Here is a 22,526-nt window from a genome sequence, read left to right as displayed (position 1 = left end):
ATTCATTCATTCATCCATTCATCCATCCATCTATTCATCCATTCTTCCATCCGTCCATTCATTCATCCATCCATTCATTCATCCATCCATTCATTCATCCATCCGTCCATCCATCCATTCATCCATCCATCCATCATTCATCCATCCATCCATTCATTCATCCATCAGTCCATCCATCATTCATCCATTCATCCATCCATTTATTCATCCATTCATCCATCCATCCATTCATTCATCCATCAGTCCATCCATCATTCATCCATTCATCCATCCATTTATTCATCCATCATTCATCCATTTATTCATCCATCATTCATCCATTTATTCATCCATCATTCATCCATCCATTCATTCATCCATCCATCCATTCATTCATCCATCCATTCATTCATCCATCCGTCCATCCATTCATCCATCCATTCATTCATCCATCCATTCATTCATCCATCCATTCATTCATCCATCCATCATTCATCCATCCATCCATCCATTCATTCATTCATCCATCCATTTATTCATCCATCATTCATCCATCCATTCATCATTCATCCATCCATTCATTCATCCATCAGTCCATTCATTCATCCATCAGTCCATCCATCATTCATCCATTCATCCATCCATTTATTCATCCATCATTCATCCATTTATTCATCCATCATTCATCCATTTATTCATCCATCATTCATCCATCCATTCATTCATCCATCCATCCATTCATTCATCCATCCATTCATTCATCCATCCGTCCATCCATTCATCCATCCATCATTCATCCATCCATCCATCCATTCATTCATTCATCCATCCATTTATTCATCCATCATTCATCCATCCATTCATCATTCATCCATCCATCATTCATCCATCCATCCATTCATTCATCCATCAGTCCATCCGTCCATCCATTCATCCATTTATTCATCCATCCATCATTCATCCATCCATTCATTCATCCATCAGTCCATCCATCCATTTATTCACCCATTCATCCATCCATTCATTCATCCATCAGTCCATCCATCCATTCATCCGTCCATCCATTCATCCATTTATTCATCCATCCATCATTCATCCATCCATTCATTCATCCATCAGTCCATCCATCCATTTATTCACCCATTCATCCATCCATTCATTCATCCATCAGTCCATCCATTTATTTATCCATTCATCCATCCATCCATTCATTCATCCATCAGTCCATCCATCCATTCATCCATCCATCATTCATCCATCCATCATTCATTCATCCATCAGTCCATCCATCATTCATCCATCCATCATTCATCCATCCATCCATTCATTCATCCATCAGTCCATCCATCCATTCATCCATCCATCATTCATCCATCCATCCATTCATTCATCCATCAGTCCATCCATCCATTCATCCATCCATCATTCATCTATCCATCCATTCATTCATCCATCAGTCCATCCATCCATTCATCCATCCATTCATTCATCCATCAGTCCATCCATCCATTTATTCACCCATTCATCCATCCATTCATTCATCCATCAGTCCATCCATTTATTCATCCATTCATCCATCCATCCATTCATTCATCCATCAGTCCATCCATTTATTCATCCATTCATCCATCCATCCATTCATTCATCCATCAGTCCATCCATCCATTCATCCATCCATCCATTCATCCATCCATCATTCATCCATCCATTCATTCATCCATCAGTCCATCCATCCATTCATCCGTCCATCCATTCATCCATTTATTCATCCATCCATCATTCATCCATCCATTCATTCATCCATCAGTCCATCCATCCATTTATTCACCCATTCATCCATCCATTCATTCATCCATCAGTCCATCCATTTATTTATCCATTCATCCATCCATCCATTCATTCATCCATCAGTCCATCCATCCATTCATCCATCCATCATTCATCCATCCATCATTCATTCATCCATCAGTCCATCCATCATTCATCCATCCATCATTCATCCATCCATCCATTCATTCATCCATCAGTCCATCCATCCATTCATCCATCCATCATTCATCCATCCATCCATTCATTCATCCATCAGTCCATCCATCCATTCATCCATCCATCATTCATCTATCCATCCATTCATTCATCCATCAGTCCATCCATCCATTCATCCATCCATTCATTCATCCATCAGTCCATCCATCCATTTATTCACCCATTCATCCATCCATTCATTCATCCATCAGTCCATCCATTTATTCATCCATTCATCCATCCATCCATTCATTCATCCATCAGTCCATCCATTTATTCATCCATTCATCCATCCATCCATTCATTCATCCATCATTCATCCATCCATTCATCCATCCATCCATTCATCCATCCATCATTCATCCATCCATTCATTCATCCATCAGTCCATCCATCTTTTCTCCTCTTCAGTTCTTAGCTTCTCTCAGCTCTAAAGTATCTGTGGCGCCCCCTGCTGTGAACTTCAGGCTCCAGTTGTGGTAAATCTGCACATTTCGCTGCTTTTATTGGAGTAAAACATGTCTCTGAACCTCTGAACCTACCAGCTGCTGGTTCTTCCTCAGCCGGTCGTTGAGGCTCTCCACGTTCGCCTGCTCCTCCTCCAGCTCCTCCTCCAGCTGGCTGACCTTTGTCTCCAGACGGCGCTTTTCATCCGACATCAGTGACCTGAACGGGAGGATCGACACACATCCGCCTCGCTTTCATCCTCTGAGATTAAACAGCTAAATAATTCACATCTTAAACGGTAAAACCAGAGATAAAAGGTGAATTCCACTCGCCGTTTCCTGCAGATCTGCATTAAATGATCAGATATCCGTGTCCTCAGAGGATAAATCCCACTGATATTATGCTCATATTTACAGGCTAAAACCCACCTTCCAGAGGTGTTAGAGGCCAGCTCCTCCGACAGCTCGTCTCTCTCCGCCTCCGCCTGCTTTCGAGCTCTTTCAGCTGCTGCCAACATCTGGACAGACGGGAAATCAAGAAGCTAAGAAGCACGTTTTGGACATTTAAGAGTGAAAAATGTCCTTCGTGTTCATGAATAACTGGAGGGTTTCTGAGGGGGAGTTTGACCATCCAGTTTGTGTTTTTCTGGGTTCTGACCCTGTTTCCTGAGGGGTTCTGTGGGGTTACCGGGTCACCTTCATGACCAAATACAGGCCGTGGTTCTGAACCACCTCTGGGAGGTTAACCATCTCTGGATGGTGATGGGGAGTTGGACGAAGCTTTCGGGCTCCATCTTTGTTCCAACCCTCACCTGTGCTCACAGATCTGGGTTCTGACCCAAAGAACGAGGTCGTGGATACAAGCGGCTTAAATGAGTTTCCTTCAGAGGGGGGCGGGGCTCAGGCTTAGAGATAGGGGGAGGAGCTCCACCATCCAGGAGGAGGAGCTTCACCATCTGGAGGGAGGAGCTCCATCATACAGGGGGAGGAGCTCCACCATCTGGAGGGAGGAGCTCCATCATACAGGGGGAGGAGCTCCACCATCTGGAGGGAGGAGCTCCATCATACAGGAGGAGGAGCTCCACCATCTGGAGGGAGGAGCTCCATCATACAGGGGGAGGAGCTCCACCATCTGGAGGGAGGAGCTCCATCATACAGGAGGAGGAGCTCCACCATCTGGAGGGAGGAGCTCCATCATACAGGGGGAGGAGCTCCACCATCTGGAGGGAGGAGCTCCACCATACAGGGGGAGGAGCTCCACCATACAGGGGGAGGAGCTCCACCATCTGGAGGGAGGAGCTCCACCATACAGGGGGAGGAGCTTCACCATCTGGAGGGAGGAGCTCCATCATACAGGGGGAGGAGCTCCACCATCTGGAGGGAGGAGCTCCATCATACAGGAGGAGGAGCTCCACCATCTGGAGGGAGGAGCTCCATCATACAGGAGGAGGAGCTCCACCATCTGGAGGGAGGAGCTTCACCATCCAGGAGGAGGAGCTCCACCATCTGGAGGGGAGGAGCTTCACCATCTGGAGGGAGGAGCTCCATCATACAGGGGGAGGAGCTCCACCATCTGGAGGGAGGAGCTCCACCATACAGGGGGAGGAGCTCCATCATCTGGAGGGAGGAGCTCCACCATACAGGGGGAGGAGCTTCACCATCTGGAGGGAGGAGCTCCATCATACAGGGGGAGGAGCTCCACCATCTGGAGGGAGGAGCTCCATCATACAGGAGGAGGAGCTCCACCATCTGGAGGGAGGAGCTCCATCTTCCAGGGGGAGCTCGAGGTAGAGTTGCTGCTCCTCCACATATAAAGGAGTTAGCTGAGGTGGTTCCTCTGGTTAGGATGCCTCCTGGGAGGAGGCCCCCGGGTCAGAACCAGAACTCACTGCAGGGATAATACATCCCATCTGACCCGGGAACGCCTCGGGATCCCCAGGAGGAGCTGGAGAGGGTCACTGCGGAGGGGGATGTCTGGTTTAACTCCTGGACCTCCTGCCTCCACAGCCTGACCTCGTATGCATATAAGATGCATGAAATGTTCTACTTTTAGAAAGAATAAACTCATTCTGATTAAATCTGAGGGTTGACCCGGTCTGCAGATAAAAACAAAGACACCTCGTCACCTCGTGCAGCTGGAGGATTTCCGCCTCCATGGTCTTGGCTCTGCGCTCAGACTCCCTGGCTGAGGAGAGGACCTCCTTCTGGGCTCCACGGGAGTCCTCCAGCTCCTTCTGGAGCTCCTTCACCTGCCCCTGGGAGGACGGCAAAGAGGGTCAGCTCATTTTACAGTTAAATCGACTGATTCTGAGCCCGGTTTGCAGACCTGGATTTTGCGGAGCTGCTTGAGCGCCTCGTCTCGCCCCCTGCTGGTGGCGTCCAGCTGGTCCTCCACGTCCCTCAGCTCCCCCTCCAGCTTCTTCTTCCCGGCTGAGGCCTGACCGCGCTGCTTCCTCTCCTCCTCCAGCTCCGCCTCCTGCTCACGCACCTGAAAAACAGAGTCCACCTGAAAACTCTCACGGTGACCATTCTGAGCCATTTTTAGGGCAACGGTGCTTCTCCACTGATGTAAGAAGTCGTTAAGAATCTTTTCCAATGGATTTGGTTTCAGCTGCAGCTCCAATTTAGTCAAAAGGAGGAGGTGGGAACTACATGAGGAGACTTTGCTCACCTGTCTGAGGAGCTGCTTCCTCTTCTCCTCGCCCACTTCCTCGCGGCCCTGCAGCTCCCGCTCATGCTGTGCTTTCAGAGCCTGACTGTTGACCTCCAGACGCAGCTTGGCATCTTCAGCCACCTGCAGCTCGTCCTCCAGCTCCTCCATCTGAGTCCTCATCTCCTCCACGATGGCCTCCAGGCCGCGCTTCGCCTTCTCCAGGTCATGAACCTGAGAAACGATCAGAAAGGTCAAACTTTCCCTGAAAAAGAAAGAATAGTTCTTCTTTTTCATTCTTTCTCAGACGCTGTCTCTTACGTTTCTTCCCACGTCGTCCTTGGAGCTGATGAGATACTCCATCTCAGCTCGGAGCGCCTTGGTGGTCTTCTCCGCCTCCTCCAGAGTCTGCTGGTTCTCCTCCAGCGTCCGGCTCAGAGCCAGCACCTTCGTCTCCTTCTCCCTCGCCTCCGCCTCGGCTCGGTCCCGCTCCTCAGCATATTTACAGGAGACGCCTCGCTCCTCCGCCAGCATCTGATGAACATGACGTGCAAACCAATAAAAAACAGCTTTAAAGTGAATATCTGGTCTGAGCTCCTTTATTCTCCAACACAGCCTGAACCCTCTGAGACGAGCTTTCTGTCATTTCTTTAAGGAGTCTTCAGGAATAGTTCTCCAGGCTTCTTGAAGGACATCCCAAAGCTCTTCTTTGGATGTGGGCTGCCTTTTGTTCCGTTCTCTGTCAGATGATCCCACACTGCTTCAATAATGTTGAGGTCCGGGCTCTGGGGAGGATTCATCCCTCCATAAGACCTGTTGCCACTGATTTTCAGTCCACTTCTTGTGTCATTTGGCATAGCTCAGCCTTTTCTCCCTGTTTCCCTTCCTTAAGAACGGCTTCTTGACAGCCACCCTTCCATGGAGACCATTTCTGATGAGGCTTGGGCCAACAGTAGATGGATCAGCTGAAGGTCCAGATGCATCTCTCAGGTCCTGTCAGGTCACAGCTGGATTTTTTCCTCTTTCTTAAGGACATCACTTTCAGATCCTGTTCATCTGCTGTAGATAGTTTTTTAGGCCTGACACTTCTTCTTTTGTCCTCCACTTGTCCAGTTTCCTCAAATGTTTTAAGGACACACTGCACACCATGCTGAGATATGCCAAGTTTTCAGCTAATAGCTCTTTGGGAATCACCTTGTTGCTGCAGAAATCCTATTTTCTGTCTGTCAAACTGTGTTTTCTTTGCTGTTTTTCATAGATGCAGCTAAAGAAATGGGAACAAATGATGTGTCTTTGTGACAAAGTGCCTAAAGATCCAGTTTAAAATGGCTTCTTTGCTAAGTTGTCTGTTCTGTGTCGACACAACACTGGTTCATCCCTTGAGTTAGGAGCCTTTTTTCTGCCTGAATGGTTCAAAGGTCAGAGTTAAGTAGTTTAACAAAGAAAAACACACCGAAAGACCTTCAGAAAGCTGCAGAACTGTTGATCAGGACACTTTAAAAGATAACAGGAAAGTTTGGAAGGAAATACAAAGAAATGAGGACTGGATCATCCGGACCTGATCAAACTTCCGCTGCTTCTTCTCCAGGTTGGAGACGAGCTGCCGCTGGCTGTCCAGCTCCATGAGGACGTCCTCCAGTTCCTGCTGCTGCCGGCTGCGGCTCTTCTCCAGCTTATCGTAGGCTGAGGCCTTCTCCTCGTACTCGCTGTTGGCCGCTTCGAGCTCGCGCTGCAGGCGCTTCTTGCCCTCCTCCAGCAGCTCCAGCGTCCCCGACAGCTCGTCCAGCTTCTTCTTGTGGTCGGACAGCTGATGGAACAGAGACAACAGCATATGATGACTTTATGATGTCTTTAGGAGGAAAACAGCTGTTTTTAAGCCACAACAGTGGAAAAACAAAGTGGAAAACTGGTGTTCAAAGCTACTAAAGACCCGGGTCTTTAGTAGTAAAAGTAAAAGCGTCGTGAGCGGCCAGCTGCCATTCATTTTCAATGTAAGCTGGCGTCGATGAGCGGCCGGCGTTGTGAGCTTCGTGAGCTTCAAGAGTTGAGAAAGGCTCAACTTTATGCAAATGAGCAGTGATGCGACACAACGACAGCCAATTAGGGCCGATCTGGATTCCGAAGGCGGAAAAAAGGTGGAAAAGAGCGGAAAAAGGTGGAAAACGGCAGAGCGCAAACACAAAGAAACACAAAGAAAGATGGCTGCCAAGAGTAGGATCCATGGTGAAAGAGGGAAAATGGATGGATTATTATATATATCTGCTAGTTGCTATACATATAAGCCCCGCCCCTTTGGCCGCTTCCGACGGCAAAAGAAGCAGAAGCGGCGGGTTGTGAGCGTCGTGAGCTTCAAGAGTTGAGAAAGGCTCAACTTTATGCAAATGAGCAGCGACGCTACGCAACGACAGCCAATTAGGGCCGATCTGGATTCCGAAGGCGGAAAAAAGGCGGAAAAAAGGGCGAAAAAAAGCAGAAAACGGCAGAACGCAAACACAAAGAAACACAAAGAAGGCCAAGAATAGGATCCATGGTGAAAGAGGGAAAATGGATGGATTATTATATATATCTGCTAGTTGCTATACATATAAGCCCCGCCCCTTTGGCCGCTTCCGGCGGCAGAAGAAGCAGAAGCGGCGGGTTGTGAGCGGCTTTTGGTGTGAGCCCCGGTTACACACCAACCTGAGGTGTGCGTTTACCTGCCTGATCTCCCCACATCATCCCATGTCTGAGCCACTGACCTGCATGTTGAGGCTGGAGACCTGCCTCTCCACGGCCCGCTTGGCCTCAGCCTCCTCCTCCAGCTGCTCCATCAGGCTGCTCCGGTCCTCCTCCGTCTGACGCAGGCGTCCGGACAGATTCAGCTTCTGTCGCGTCTCCTCAGAGAGCAGCTCCTGCAGGACGGGAATATGGACTCATTCAGACGCTGGTTCTGACCTGAAGCCGACACCTGAAGCCTTTGCTCACCTGTGCGTCGTGAAGCTGAGAAGACAGGCTGGAGACGTCTTTACTCAGCTTGATGTTCTTTCCTTCGGCTTCGTTCAGCAGACCAGCAGCACTGTCCAGCTCCACCTGGAAGAGGAGAAGATGTGATAAAACTGTGATGGCCGGTTCTCCTCCTCTGGGTCTGTCTTTTGGTCACGTCTCTTTGCAGCATCACATAAATCCGGTGGAATCTGACTCAGTAAACCAGCCAACTCCTGGTGTAGATCATGGGGATCCCTCCCCTGCAGATGGTCCATAACACCGCAGAGCATCCAGGGATCCAACAACCATGACTTGAGTCAAACTGAAGCCACTAACAGAGAGTCTGCAGCAGCTGTTTAATGAATCTGTGGAGTTCAGATGCAGCTTTGCAAACCTAAGCTGTGCATTATGACCAAACATCTCCACTTTGGTCTGGTCTGTCCAAAGGGAGACGGACTGACGCTCAGACTCTACTGACGACACATTGGACTATATTACTTAAGTGCCTTAAGATGACAATTGTTGTAATCTGGCGCTATATAAATAAAATTGAGTTGAATTTACAATCCTACAGTAAATATGTCGGTCTGGACTCTGACTGGACCATTGTAACACCTTGATTCTTTCCTTTTTCCCACATTCTGCTGTAGATCTGCTGCTGTGTTTGGGATCTTTGTCCTGTTGATGAGCCAGTTTCAGCCCAGCTTTAGCTGGGGGACAGATGGCCTCACATCTGACTCTAGAATACTTTGGTATCCAGAGGAGTTCATGGTGGACTCAATGACTGCAAGGTGCCCAGGTCCTGTGGCTGCAGAACCAGCCCAGATCATCAGCCCTCCACCACCGTGCTTGACAGCTGGTATGAGGTGTTTGTGCTGATATGCTGTGTTTGGTTTCCTCCAAACGTGCTGCTGTGCATTAGGACCAAACATCTCCACTTTGCTCTGGTCTGTCCAAAGGACATTGTTCCAGAAGTCTTGAGCTTTGTTCAGATGCAGCTTTGCAAACCTAAGCTGTGCTGCCATGTTCTTTTTAGAGAGAAGAGGCTTTCTCCTGCAGCCCTTCCAAACAAGCCATCCTTGTTCAGTCTTTTTCTAACTGTGCTGTCATGACCTTTAACCTTTAACCTTTTCGAGATAAAAACCTACAGACTCTGATGGAAAGCATTGAATTAGCTTCTACCTCATTTATAACATGTTCTCAGTGTAACTCACGGCCATCTTTGAGACTCGCTCTCCGAGCTCGTTCCTCTGCCGCTCGCTCTCATTGAAGCGTGAGTTCAGGTCGTTCAGCTGACCCTCCACCTTCTTCTTCTTTTGCTCCACGTCCTGTTTGGCGCTGCCGAGGGATCGCAGGTCGGCACTCAAATCCGCCGACTCCTTCTCCAGAGCTTGCTTGGCTTTCTCCAGACCGGCCCTCACCTGGATGGAGTAAATTTGAGCTTAATGTGTGAAGAAGTTGGCTGTTTTTAAAGTGAAGGCGTAGCGTGAGCTGACCCTCTTGGCTTGCTCCAGCTGCTCGCTGAGCTCCTCCACCGCCTGGTTATGTTTCTGCCTCAGGTCCTGTATCTGGGCCTCGTGGCTCCGCCCCTCGTCCTCCATGGCTTTCTTCAACATGGCCACCTCCTGCTCACGCTTTGCGCTGCCGACCACAAACACAACTCAGCATCACAACCAAGAAATAAAAGAAAACGGCTCGTATAAACCTTTACGCAGATGACGCTGCTCTTTACTGAGTAGTCTCAGAAAGTCGTTTTGTGCCATTCGTTATCTATTAATCTGATATTGATTCTAAAATCTGGATAGTGGGGACTGGATAGTGTAGTGGTGTGATTGCCACCTTTCATGTGGGAAATCTGGGTTCAAAATCCCCTGCATGAAAGTTATTACCTCCAGTAGGGGTCCTTAGGCAAGACCCCCTTACCCTACCTGCCTATCTGTAAGTTGCTTTGGATAAAAGCGTTCTACTAAATGCATAAATATAAACAAAATCGTAATCATCACAGCTCAAAATGAGCATGTGGGTCACAGACCGAAGCTCCTGCTGGGCGGCCGTTGTGTCCAGACTGTCCTCCAGCTCGCTGCGCAGGGCGTTGAGCTCCTCCCCGAGGTCCCGTCGAGCTGCTTCGGCCTTCCCTCTCGCCGCCCTTTCAGCCTCCAAGTCCTCCAGCAGCTCTGAAAGCTGCGCCTCCAGCTCCCGAATCCTCTTCACCGCAGCCCCACGCTGACTGCTCTCCTCCTCCAAGCTGTGGACAGTTTTGTCGGGAAGGAAATGAGTGAGATTTGAGTTTCTTCATCTCCTGTTTCTGGTTTTATTTGGATTGTTCTGAATATGTGGATTTACAGATGCATGATGAGCTGAAAATAATAATTTTTTAAAAAGAAAGAGCTCATTTCTGCTGCTAAAACTGGATAAACATGGTCACTGCATCCTCTGCAGCGTATTTCCTCTCACCGGGCCTGCGTGGCCTGGAGCTCCTCTTCTTTGGCGGCTAACTGGGCTCGGAGCTCGGTTAGTTGCTCCTGCAGGTCGGCGTACTGCTCCTGCAGGTCGGCCAGCTCGGCCTCCACCTTCCTCTTTGCCTTCTCCATGTCCTGACGAGCTTTCTCCTCCTTCTTAAACCGCACTGAACACAGAACATGACGTTCAACTTGATTTGCAGACCAATGTCAGCGCCTAAAAGGTGAATAAATGCTGCTAAAGACACGATGGTGATTAAGTTCTGACTCACCCTCCAGGTCAGAGATCATGGACTCGTGTTTGCTCTTCAGTTTGCTCAGATTCTTGGACTTCTCCTCCTCTTCAGCCAGGTTGGAGCTCATGTCGGCCATGCGCTCCTCCACAAGTTTCCGCTCCTGAAAGCACAGACAGGAGTGCAGTAGCTGCTGTTCACGAAGCTTTCTGCCACGCGATGCGGCGCCTCTTTTACCTTCTGCAGCTTGTTGTTCTGGTCCTCCATGAGCAGGATGTCCTCCTCCAGCTTCTTCACCTTCCCCTCCACAGCAGCTTTCTCCAGCTGCAGCCTCTGCCGGGCATCCTCCTCCTCTCCGATGCGAACCTCCATCAGCTGCAGGCGGAAAAAAGGGAAAAACAGCTTAATTATTCTACTTTTAAATGTTTATTAATATCTTGCAGTTCTTTAAATGTTCTGTTGTAGAAAACGTTTTGATTGATTAGCATCTGTTAGCATTTATTTATCTATTAACCTGCCTGTAAAATGATCTGCTTGTTGCTTCAGGTCAAAGAACAGGAGCAATAACTCATTTTAACTGCACATTCTGACTCTAAACTCGGTTTCCGGCCTCTTAAATGTCTGAGTCTGCCTCTTATTCGAGTTTTTCCTGCAGAACGGTGAACACAAACGCCTCAGACCTGCAGCTCCTGCTCCACGTCTTTCTTCTCCTGCTGCAGGGAGATGCTGCGCTCCTCCTCCTCCTCCAGCCGGGCCTCCATCTCGTGCAGGACCTCCTCCAGCTCCTGCTTCTTGGCCTCCAGACGCACCCTCATGTCCTCAGCCTCAGCGAACAGCTCTGTCTCCGCCTGAAGCTTCAACTCCAGCTGCGCCCGCTCCTCCATCAGCTGCAATCGGATGCCTCCATCAGTCCTCGAATGTCATTTTTAAAGTTGAAATTAACTGAATAAGAAGCTGTATTTGTTGCACCTGCGTGTGTTTCTGGGTAACGTCCTTCAGTTCAGCCTCAGTCTTGGCCGCCACCTCTTTGACTACCTTTAGCTCCTCCTCCTTCTGACCCATCTCCTCCTCTTGCCTGGTCACCTGCAGCAGGGGCTTCACCTGAGCCATGGACAGACACATTAGTTTCTACTTTCCAACGAATGTCACCTGAACCTAAGCGCTAAAATGAGCCTTCAACCTTGGTAAAAAGCCTCCACCACTGCCAGTTCCTCAGTTTGAGGTAACAGGCGCAGTTCCTCTGGATGACCTTCATGGCGGTCAGCTGCTGCTGACGTTTGCTGAAAGCCCTGAAAACGTGCACACGTGAAGAATCAGGGTGACTCCTCAAAAGGCTGCAACAGGATCCAGGATTCAACTCCCCGAAATGTTCTCACCTGCGGCCCAAGAAGCCCCGAGCTTGTGCCTGGAAGGCGATGATGACGACGGTCAGTTTGAGGTCCCGCTCCTCCTCCAGCTGAGCCAGAACCCCCGTCCTGAAGAACATCTTACTCTGACCAATGCGGTACAAGTTGGGGTCCAGTTCCAGATGTTTTACCTGGAAACGACAGGTGGAGGTAAATTTAAGGGACGAGCTCTCTTCAGGTTGTGTTAATATGTTTCTGTATTTATCAGACGCTTTTATCCAAAGCGACTTACAAATGAAGATATAACAGCTATATAAAAAGCTAACAGCTAGCAGTTAGGAAACCAGTTAGGAAACCAGTTAGGAAACCAGTTAGGAGAACAGTTAGGAGACCATGGCCTGCAGCAGGAGCTGGGGGGCATGTTGGGTCAGGTATGGTCTGATCTTTCTTATGTTTAGTAATGCAAAGCGGCTGAACGAGTAACCGAGGTAACGTGATCTTTGAAGGTTAGTTGGTCATCAATCATGACACCCAAGTTTCTGGCAACCTTTGATGGAGCCAGAGATTCAGTTTGGATGCAGATGCTGTGGTGTTTGGTTGGTTTGGCTGGAAGACCAGCAGCTCAGTTTTTGGGAGGTTAAGCTGGAGGTGATGGGCTTTCATCCATGTTGATATGTCAGAGAGACAGTCTGAGATTGGTGCTGAGACCGTGTGGTCGTCAGGTGGGAATGACAGATATGACAGATATTATGAGTAATCGGTTCGCTTACCATCAGAGAACACGCCTGCTTCCCATCCATGAAGCCTTTGGGGATGGCGCTGGCAGCCAAGATCTCGTACCTGGAAACAAAACAACAGCTTTGGTCGACTTCCTTTGAAGACACACAAACATCCACTGCATTATACTGAAGTGACAGTCAGTAAAATGTGCTGCCGCTGATTTATTCAGGGTTAATATATCAGTCATGTCACCCAGGTGACGGTTGCTATGGTAGTAAAAAAGTGCCAAATCACAACAAATATCACCTCACAGTCAAATTCACTGTAAGACAATAATAATCCAATAAAATCAAAGTCATTCAAAGGAAAATAAAGATGTTGAGAAGCCAAAGGAAACCAACAGATTTCACTTCTCTTTGATCCAATCCCCCGACCTGAGCTGCATGAGGCGACTCTGGAAAGAAAAAACTCCCTTTTAATAGGAAGAAACCATCAGAACCAGAACCGGGAAGGACGGTCATCTGCCTCGACCAGCTGGGGTTTGCTACGAGGAGGTCCATCTGAGCGTCTGACCTCTAATTTGTTGTTTTTGTTGTGGCCAGCTTACAATCTGAAGCTTTGGATCTGAGTTTGAAGTGTTTTTTTTATATTTTTACACTTTTAAAACACTTTTATCCACAATTGACAACAAAGAAATATTCAAGTTCGCTGCCCTCCAGTGGTTGCATTGAGGAACTGCAGCCCTACATATCCTCTCACCTTGATCAAGCTGTTGCAGAAGGTTTATTTAACAGAAGAATAAAGAATAAATCATTTTTAAAGAACAGAAACATTTTGGTAGATAAATTTGATAATTTGGTGCAATGCAGATGTATCGTTGTGCATAAAAATTAAATTATTCTCTCCTAACAGAGCAATGAAAGTCATGTCGGATGCCTCTGAGCATCTAAAGGATTCAGTATAAATGGTCTGAGACGGCTTCCTCACCTCTGCCTGAACTCCTGGAACACAATGCGGTTTGGAAATCCCTGCCTGCAGATCCGAATGCCCTCCAGCACGCCGTTGCACCTCAGCTGCTCCAGCACCAGGTGGGAATCCATCTTACCGGCCTGCAGCACAGCAGCAACACGCCCTGAATCTATGCAACCTGCCGTGACTCCTGCCTATATAAAACATACATAAAAGCACCTCTCACCCTCTTCTCGTGGTTGGGAATGATGCAGCGGATGAAGTTGGGCTGCGTGTTGTGCAGCGTGGTCATCAGTTTGCCCAGAGACTCTTTGTACAGCTGCCCCACCGTGCGAAACATACCCTTCTTGGATTTGGTGGAGCTGGGCACAGAACTCTGGGACATTTTGGTGATCGTATCCAGACCCACCACTCGATCCACTGACAGGGAAGATTCACGCCGTTTACAACCATGCTACAGATTTAATGTGAGCCTGTTTGGGTGGTGGTTGTGGAGGACTGACCGTCTTTCCACAGGTCCTGGATGAAGGTGCTGGAGGAGTTGTTGAGCAGAGCGGTTACGTTGTCATTCAGAGGGTCCATGTTCTTTGTCAGCCAGTTGTCCGCATTATAATCAACCTGGAAGTGTAAAAGTCAGTCATTCTATCTTTAAAGTACACTGGATAGTGTAGTGGTAAGATTGCCACCTTTGATGTGGGTGACCTGGGTTCAAATCCCCTGCATGAAAGGTACTACCTCCAGTTGGGGTCCTTAGGCAAGACCCCCTTTACCCTACCTGCCTACCTGTAAGTTGCTTTGGATAAAAGCATCTGCTAAATGCATAAACATAACATAAACACCATAAATATATGGTTTCCTATGTTCAATAGGCTCAGCAATTCCCTGTAAGAGCTGGATAAAACAGTTGTTTAGCAAGTGTTCCTCAAACAGAGAGAAATGCGTTAATTTGGGACTATTTTCTGTGGTGGATTAATCCATACTTGGTGTATTTGTTTCCTGAAACTACCTCCAGTTGGGGTCCTTAGGGGTCCTTAGGCAAGGCCCCCTTACCCTACCTGCCTACCTGTAAGTCGCTTTGGATAAAATATCAATATAAACCATAAATATATGGTTTCCTATGTTCAATAGGCTCAGTAATTCCCTGTAAGAGCTGGATAAAGCAGTTGTTTAGCAAGTGTTCCTCAAACAGAGAGAAATGCGTTAATTTGGGACTATTTTCTATGGTGGATTAATCCATACTTGGGGTATTTGTTTCCTGAAACTACCTCCAGTTGGGGTCCTTAGGCAAGGCCCCCTTACCCTACCTGTAAGTCGCTCTGGATAAAAGCGTCTGCTAAATGCATAAACATAACATAAACCCCATAAATATATGGTTTCCTATGTTCAATAGGCTCAGTAATTCCCTGTAAGAGCTGGATAAAGCAGTTGTTTAGCAAGTGTTCCTCAAACAGAGAGAAATGCGTTAATTTGGGACTATTTTCTGTGGTGGATTGATCCATACTTGGTGTATTTGTTTCCTGAAACTACCTCCAGTAGGGGTCCTTAGGCAAGACCCCCTTTACCCTACCTGCCTACCTGTAAGTCGCTTTGGATAAAATATCAATATAAACCATAAATATATGGTTTCCTATGTTCAATAGGCTCAGCAATTCCCTGTAAGAGCTGGATAAAGCAGTTGTTTAGCAAGTGTTCCTCAAACAGAGAGAAATGCATTAATTTGGGACTATTTTCTGTGGTGGATTGATCCATACTTGGTGTATTTGTTTCCTGAAACTACCTCCAGTTGGGGTCCTTAGGCAAGGCCCCCTTACCCTACCTGCCTACCTGTAAGTCGCTTTGGATAAAATATCAATATAAACCATAAATATATGGTTTCCTATGTTCAATAGGCTCAGTAATTCCCTGTAAGAGCTGGATAAAGCAGTTGTTTAGCAAGTGTTCCTCAAACAGAGAGAAAGGCCTTAATTTGGGACTATTTTTTGTGGTGGATTAATCCATACTTGGGGTATTTGTTTCCTGAAACTACCTCCAGTAGGGGTCCTTAGGCAAGGCCCCCTTTACCCTACCTGCCTACCTGTAAGTCGCTTTGGATAAAATATCAATAAACACCATAAATATATGGTTTCCTATGTTCAATAGGCTCAGTAATTCCCTGTAAGAGCTGGATAAAACAGTTGTTTAGCAAGTGTTCCTCAAACAGAGAGAAATGCATTAATTTGGGACTATTTTCTGTGGTGGATTAATCCATACTTGGTGTACTTGTTTCCTGAAGCCTTCAGTGATCCTCACCTTACCAGCGTAGTGCAGCACAGTGAACATCAGTTTGAGTTGTTTCGGTTTGGAGAACTTTACGTGACCGGTGTGGGTGTTCATTAACTTGTCCACGAACGACAAATCGGTGGCTTTGGGGAACCAGCACTCCTCGTCCAGCAGGGCCAGGATGCCCGGTGGGTTGTTCTGCAGGACATCGAAGCACACAGAGGAATCAGAGACAGGGAATTTTATCTTTGCATTTATCTCCTGTTGCAGTTGCTTCTGCAGTAGAGCATGGCGTGGATTTAAGGACAGGTAGGTGTTGCAGTTCAGGTTTGAACATCTCTCACATAAGCAGGGACCTCAGGGCAAACATCTGCTGGTATTTTTGACACTTTTCAACATCTGTTATAATGTGTTTGTTTGTATGTTGAAGCAGTTGGTTGAGCTTTCGAATTAATTCAAAGTAATGCCTGGAATAAGAGCACAAATCCAGGCGAGTTGAAGAGGAGACGTCTAGGATGCAGAGCAGGAACAAAATGGAGAATAAGGAAGAGGAAGTTTAAACCATTTCTTCCTTTGATTGTTATGGGAAATGTGAGATCACTGTTGGATAAAATGAACGAGCTTGGAGCCGTGATATTTCAGCAGAAATATCAAGATGACAATATTATCTGTTTCTCTTACACCTCTCTGCTCAGCTTTAAGACTATCTGGGCAGATAGAGACTGCAGACAGAGCGCTAACAGTAAAGGAGGAGGATCACAGAGCTGGTTAACAACAGATGGTGGAATCCTGGACCTGGCTGCAGGAACAGCTCTAACAGCTCTCTGCTCAGCTTTAAGACTATCCGGGCAGACAGAGACTGCAGACAGCGCTAACAGTAAAGGAGGATTACAGAGCTGGTTAACAACAGATGGTGGAATCCTGGACCTGGCTGCAGGAACAACTCTAACAGCTCTCTGCTCAGCTTTAGGACTATCCGGGCAGACAGAGACTGCAGACAGAGCGCTAACAGTAAAGGAGGAGGATCACAGAGCTGGTTAACAACAGATGGTGGAATCCTGGACCTGGCTGCAGGAACAACTCTAACAGCTCTCTGCTCAGCTTTAGGACTATCCGGGCAGACAGAGACTGCAGACAGAGCGCTAACAGTAAAGGAGGAGGATCACAGAGCTGGTTAACAACAGATGGTGGAATCCTGGACCTGGCTGCAGGAACAGCTCTAACAGCTCTCTGCTCAGCTTTAAGACTATCCGGGCAGACAGAGACTGCAGACAGAGCGCTAACAGTAAAGGAGGAGGATTAGAGCAAGAAGAATATATTTCATCTTCATTCTTTAAGCCCTTTTCAGAGGCCATCAGAGGATTTTTGTGGCAGAAACTTCAAAATGTACAACTTTGATGGACACAGATGAGTTATTAGGGGATTATTAACAGCTGGAGTGGGACTTCAAACTGAAAATTCAAACTGCATGTGTTTTGAGCTAAAATAAGTATGTTTTTAAGGACATATGTTTGCCGCCAGACTGACCGGCCTCTCGATGAGCTCGATGCAGGGCTGCAGGTCGAGGCCGAAGTCGATGAAGTTCCACTGGATGCCTTCCCTCTTGTACTCCTCCTGCTCCAGGATGAACATGGTGTGGTTGAAGAGCTGCTGCAGACGTTCGTTGGTGTAGTTGATGCAGAGCTGCTCAAACGAGTTGTCCTGGAGACGAGCGGTTTAGGAGAATAAAGCAACAGGAGTCATTCAAGCACTGAGGCATTTAAATCTTTGTTTTCAGGAGGAATTCACCTCAAAAATCTCAAAGCCAGCGATGTCCAGGATTCCCAGGAAGGACGTGGACTGTCTCTTACTCTTATCCAGCGTCTTGTTGACTCTGGCCAGGATCCAGCGAAACAGACGCTCGTACATGGCCTTAGCCAGAGCCTCAATCGCAAAATCAGCCTGAAGAGAACATTTACAGGTCATTTTTGGATGGTTTTGTTGCTGCTTTCGAGTGGTAATGAAGGTGGTTTGATTTCTGTGCCTCTTCGGTGAGGTTTGCTTGGTTTCTGCGGTACCTGCTGTTTGGTCTGAGCCTTCTGCACCACCTCCCTCCCCACCTTAATCCTAGGCGTGAGGATGGCACGAGTGAAGTCGGTCACGTTGATGCCCTGCAGGTGGCACACCTTCTGGGCCGCTGTGGGGGGGATTTGTGATGTTATTCAGAGCCGTTACGCTGTACATTTACAGGCCTGGTGAAGGCAGATGGTTACCTGTGTTATCGGGCATGGTGGCCTGCTCACTGTTCCTCTCCTTCTCAAACTTGATGTTGCCCAGCTGGAGCACAGTGGACACCACCTTCAGCATCCCTGCAGAGAGGAGAAGGAGTGAAAATCCCGGCGTGCTCACAGGTCGTTGTTTAGAAAGAAGAAAAACTCTTGGTACCTAATCTCTCCTCCTCAGTAAAGCCCATGATCTCCATGGCCTCCAGGGTCTCATCAAACACCTCATCGTCTTGCTGGCCGGAGATCTCCACGTGACCCGCTATCAGGAAACGATAGCTGCTGAAGTCCTCCAGCAGCAGCTCCTCTACAAAACCACAGAGACATCTTCAGAGACATTTATGCAAATCATTTCCCATCTGCTGCCTGTAGCTGGCAGAATGAAACAAACAGCATCTCATTTGGCAGTTTACGCTCCCTCATTTCTGAGATAATACTCACGTTACGCCGTATTCTTACATCAGGGATACCCACATCCGGTCCTCGAGGGCCGCTGTCCTGCAGGTTTGAGATGTTCAGCACATCTGATTCAGCTCAATGCATCATTAGCAGGTTTGTGAAGAGCTTAACAATCTTCTGAAGGGATCCATTTCATCTGAATCAGGTGTGTTGAAGCAGGGAAACATCTCAAACCTGCAGGACAGCGGCCCTCGAGGACCGGATGTGGGTATCCCTGATGTAAGAAGAGTTGAAGAGGAGATGTCTAGGATGCAGAGCAGGAACAAAATGGAGAATAAGGAAGAGGAAGTTTAAACCATTTCTTCCTTTGATTGTTATTTGAAATGTGAGATCACTGTTGAATAAAATGAACGAGCTTGGAGCCGTGATATTTCAGCAGAAATATCAAGATGACAACATTATCTGTTTCTCTTACACCTCTCTGCTCAGCTTTAAGACTATCCGGGCAGACAGAGACTGCAGACAGAGCGCTAACAGTAAAGGAGGAGGATCACAGAGCTGGGAAGCAGGGAAACGTCTAAAACCTGCAGGACAGCGGCCCTCGAGGACCGGATGTGGGTATCCCTGACCTACATTATGTAGGGCAACGCTCAGCTGAGAATTTAACTGAAAACCTTCAGATTCAACCATTAAATTTGTTTAAAAGACAGATTCCTTCACTTGTTCACAAACCCTGGCAGCTTCCCATAACTTTGCCTGGTTTCTCCCTCTGCAGAGGAGTCACAAACGGAGATAACTTCCTGGATTTGACTGTTTATAGTCGCGGTATCTCCCTGATAAATGGTGAAGCAGCTAAAATATGAAGGCTACAAACAAATGTTATTTCTGGTAAAAGCTGAGTCTACCTCTGGTAAATGTAGCTAAACACGAAGGCTTACAGAACATGTCACATGTCGTGCTTTTTCCACCCTGCCAGTAGTCAGGATGAGTTCCTACAGTGTCTGAGCTGTCTGAGCTCGCCTTTATGAGGGTCTATGCTCAGAAATAATGTTGATGGCTGGCTGTGTTTGTGATATATTGTGAAACACATGAAAAAAACACCATATGGGCGCGTTAACAAGGTGAAAAAGTTCATTTTCAACAGACAGGGACTTTAAGTTATCAGGAAACGGTGTTAGCTGGAAGAAAATGGCAGAAATGTCCCTTTAAGACCCCAAGAAACGTCAGATTGTAAACTAGAGGCTGTAATTCAACATGGATGAAAGCCCATCACCTCCAACTTAACCTCCCAAAAACTGAGCTGCTGGTCTTCCCAGCCAAACCAACCAGACACCACAGCATCTGGATCCAAACTGAATCTCTTGCTCCATCAAAGGTTGCTAGAAACTTGGGCGTCATGATTGATGACCAACTAACCTTCAAAGATCACGTTACCTCGGTTGCTCGTTCGTGCCGCTTTGCATTACTAAACATAAGAAAGATCAGACCATACCTGACCCAACATGCCCCCCAGCTCCTGGTGCAGGCCATGGTCATCTCCCGCCTTCACTATTGCAACGCTCTCCTAACTGGTCTCCTAACTGGTCTCCTAACTTGTCTCCTAACTGGTCTCCTAACTGGTCTCCTAACTGGTCTCCTAACTTGTCTCCTAACTAGTCTCCTAACTGGTTTCCTAACTGGTTTCCTAACTGCTCTCCTAACTGGTTTCCTAACTGGTCTCCAGCCTGTGAAACCTCTGCAGATGGTCCAGAACGCGGCGGTGCGTCTGGTCTTGGATCAGCCTAAAAGAACCCGTCCCCCCTCTGTTCATTGAGCTCCTCTGGCTGCCCTTAGCCGCCCGCATCAGGTTCAAGTCCCTGATGTTAGCTACAAAGAGCTTAATGGAACGGCTCCATCTGCTTGAATGCTCTTGCAAAGGCTTCTGTCCCAACTGGGTCCCTCCGTTGGTCCCAGGATTGTCGTCTAGCAGCTCCTACACCACGCCTAAGACAATCCAAACTCTGTTCATGTGTCGTCCCACGATGGTGGAATGACCTACCGAGCGCTACCAGAACAGGGGCGTCCCTGTCTATCTTCAAGAAGCTCCTGAAAACCCAGCTCTTCAGAGAGCATCTCCTATCCCAGCACTTACCTTGTACTTCCCTCCCCCCTCTATCTCTGCACTTTATCTTTCTGCACTTCCTTCTATGCCTGCACCCTATCTCTACTCTGTCCCCTCTGACAGAGTCCGACTCCTGGGTTCCTTCTATGTAGCTCATTGTTAGCTTTTTATATAGCTGTTATATCTTCATTTGTAAGTCGCTTTGAATAAAAGCGTCTGATAAATACAGAAACAGAAACTCACCCCTCATCTTGTCTTTGGCTCCTGCCACCATGTAGTAGAAGATGTGAAAGGCTCTCTCTGTGTTGGCCTGACGGATGCAACGCGACTTCTCCAGCAGGTCTGATCAGGTCAAGAAGGAGTTAAAGAGACAACCGGTTGTTTTAATACTTCTAATTTTACATGAACTGATTGAGAAGGACCGAAAAAAAAGGATACAGGTGTCAATATTTGCTCCGACAAGAAAGCCGGTCACATCAAAGTTGAGTTTGATGAACTTCCCCTGAGGACGACAGCAGGAAACTGAAATATCTAATATATATGCTGCCGTATTTCTGTAACTTATCTCCACGTGTGTTAGTGAAATAAACGTACAAATCGTGAGGAGTTATCGTTCTTGATGGTCTTAGCGTTGCCAAAGGCCTCCAGGATGGGATTGGCCTGCAGCAGCTGCTTTTCCAGCTCCCCCTGCAGCCCGAAACAAGTTTACACGTCAACATCTGGACATGATGCATGTGTGCGACTGCTGCTGTTTGTCAAGGACAATGTGGAGGACACAGAAAACAAATCTGTAGAGTTTCAAAGATGAAGATGTAACTCACGTAGGCCAGAGATCCTGACTGTTGCTGCAAGAAGAGGGAAGAAAAACATCATAATTTAAAGCTTTCCATCAGAATCTGCAGGTTTTTTCTTCACCTAGAAACGGTGCTCCATTCAGATTAAGGCTTATTAAGGCTTAAGATGCATCAGAGCAGCAGAGTTCAGGGGTCAAGCAGCACTAAACCTTTCCCACTGCTGGATGAAACGCTGCTAAGTGAAGCACACGCAGGATTTATGGGAAGATATGAAGATTACAAAGTGCAACACCTCTTGCTCTCAATCTTCCTTCATATGGATGTGAAACAGACCGAAAGCCCCAAGAGAAGCACAAACAACATCAATCTGTCCTCACCTTGGCCACAGCTGCAGCAACTGAGTCCTGTTATTTACAGCAGAATACGTGCTTTAATGTTTGGTGACCAATCACAGCTTTGGTAAAGTGAATTAATCCAATTAAAGCTCTATTTCATGGTACTTTGTTAAAACTTTCAATGTCTAAAGTCATGTGAAAACAAAAGTAGAATGAAGATGAACACATGACATGTTACACTGTTATTATCGAACAAAACACAGAAGAAGTGAGTGAAAAACTAAGTGAACCCTTCCTGCTTCCACAGGAATTAAGAGGGTAAGAAGCAGCCAGGAGCTGCTGATCAATGCTCTGATTAACTGATCCTCAGTCAGTGTGAGCAGCTCTATAAAAGCAGAAGTTCTGTCAGTTTAACACGATGCCAAGGAGGAAAGACACCAGCAATGATCTCAGAGAAGCAGCTGTTGCTGCCCATCAGTCTGGGAAGGGTTATAAGGCCATTTCCAAACTATCTGGAGTCCATCATTCTACAGAGAGAAAGATTATTCACAAGTGGAAAACATTCAGGACAGCTGTCAATCTTCCC

The 22,526-nt window shown here is 47.3% G+C and overlaps 1 protein-coding gene across 1 annotated transcript in view; it reads right to left on the bottom strand.

Annotated features, from left to right (window-relative positions):
• LOC140272967 (uncharacterized) overlaps positions 1-22,526 on the bottom strand; it is a 32,663-nt gene that overhangs the window by 1,870 nt on the left and 8,267 nt on the right. Inside the window, exons 7-40 of the mRNA XM_072368488.1 lie at positions 21,983-22,009; positions 21,633-21,656; positions 21,406-21,498; positions 21,250-21,313; positions 21,055-21,153; positions 18,475-18,618; positions 18,303-18,398; positions 18,108-18,226; positions 17,839-17,991; positions 17,578-17,751; positions 16,081-16,248; positions 14,295-14,409; positions 14,018-14,211; positions 13,810-13,931; positions 12,873-12,942; positions 12,133-12,293; positions 11,937-12,045; positions 11,726-11,857; positions 11,437-11,643; positions 10,994-11,131; positions 10,796-10,919; positions 10,519-10,690; positions 10,097-10,309; positions 9,561-9,705; positions 9,279-9,485; positions 8,065-8,169; positions 7,839-7,991; positions 6,659-6,907; positions 5,422-5,634; positions 5,122-5,334; positions 4,777-4,938; positions 4,577-4,705; positions 2,880-2,968; positions 2,547-2,670 (exon numbers count right to left, since the gene is read on the bottom strand). Of these exons, the coding sequence (XP_072224589.1) occupies positions 2,547-2,670; positions 2,880-2,968; positions 4,577-4,705; positions 4,777-4,938; positions 5,122-5,334; positions 5,422-5,634; positions 6,659-6,907; positions 7,839-7,991; positions 8,065-8,169; positions 9,279-9,485; positions 9,561-9,705; positions 10,097-10,309; positions 10,519-10,690; positions 10,796-10,919; positions 10,994-11,131; positions 11,437-11,643; positions 11,726-11,857; positions 11,937-12,045; positions 12,133-12,293; positions 12,873-12,942; positions 13,810-13,931; positions 14,018-14,211; positions 14,295-14,409; positions 16,081-16,248; positions 17,578-17,751; positions 17,839-17,991; positions 18,108-18,226; positions 18,303-18,398; positions 18,475-18,618; positions 21,055-21,153; positions 21,250-21,313; positions 21,406-21,498; positions 21,633-21,656; positions 21,983-22,009 (4,707 nt within the window). The remainder of the gene's footprint in view (positions 1-2,546; positions 2,671-2,879; positions 2,969-4,576; positions 4,706-4,776; positions 4,939-5,121; positions 5,335-5,421; positions 5,635-6,658; positions 6,908-7,838; positions 7,992-8,064; positions 8,170-9,278; positions 9,486-9,560; positions 9,706-10,096; positions 10,310-10,518; positions 10,691-10,795; positions 10,920-10,993; positions 11,132-11,436; positions 11,644-11,725; positions 11,858-11,936; positions 12,046-12,132; positions 12,294-12,872; positions 12,943-13,809; positions 13,932-14,017; positions 14,212-14,294; positions 14,410-16,080; positions 16,249-17,577; positions 17,752-17,838; positions 17,992-18,107; positions 18,227-18,302; positions 18,399-18,474; positions 18,619-21,054; positions 21,154-21,249; positions 21,314-21,405; positions 21,499-21,632; positions 21,657-21,982; positions 22,010-22,526) is intronic.

This window comes from Leuresthes tenuis, unplaced genomic scaffold (genome assembly GCF_036924035.1).
Source record: "Leuresthes tenuis unplaced genomic scaffold, fLeuTen1.0.hap1 SCAF_17, whole genome shotgun sequence".
Lineage (NCBI taxonomy): Eukaryota > Metazoa > Chordata > Actinopteri > Atheriniformes > Atherinopsidae > Leuresthes > Leuresthes tenuis.
The sequence above is the reverse complement of the archived record's forward strand: the minus strand, read 5'-3'. Positions and strand labels throughout refer to the sequence as shown.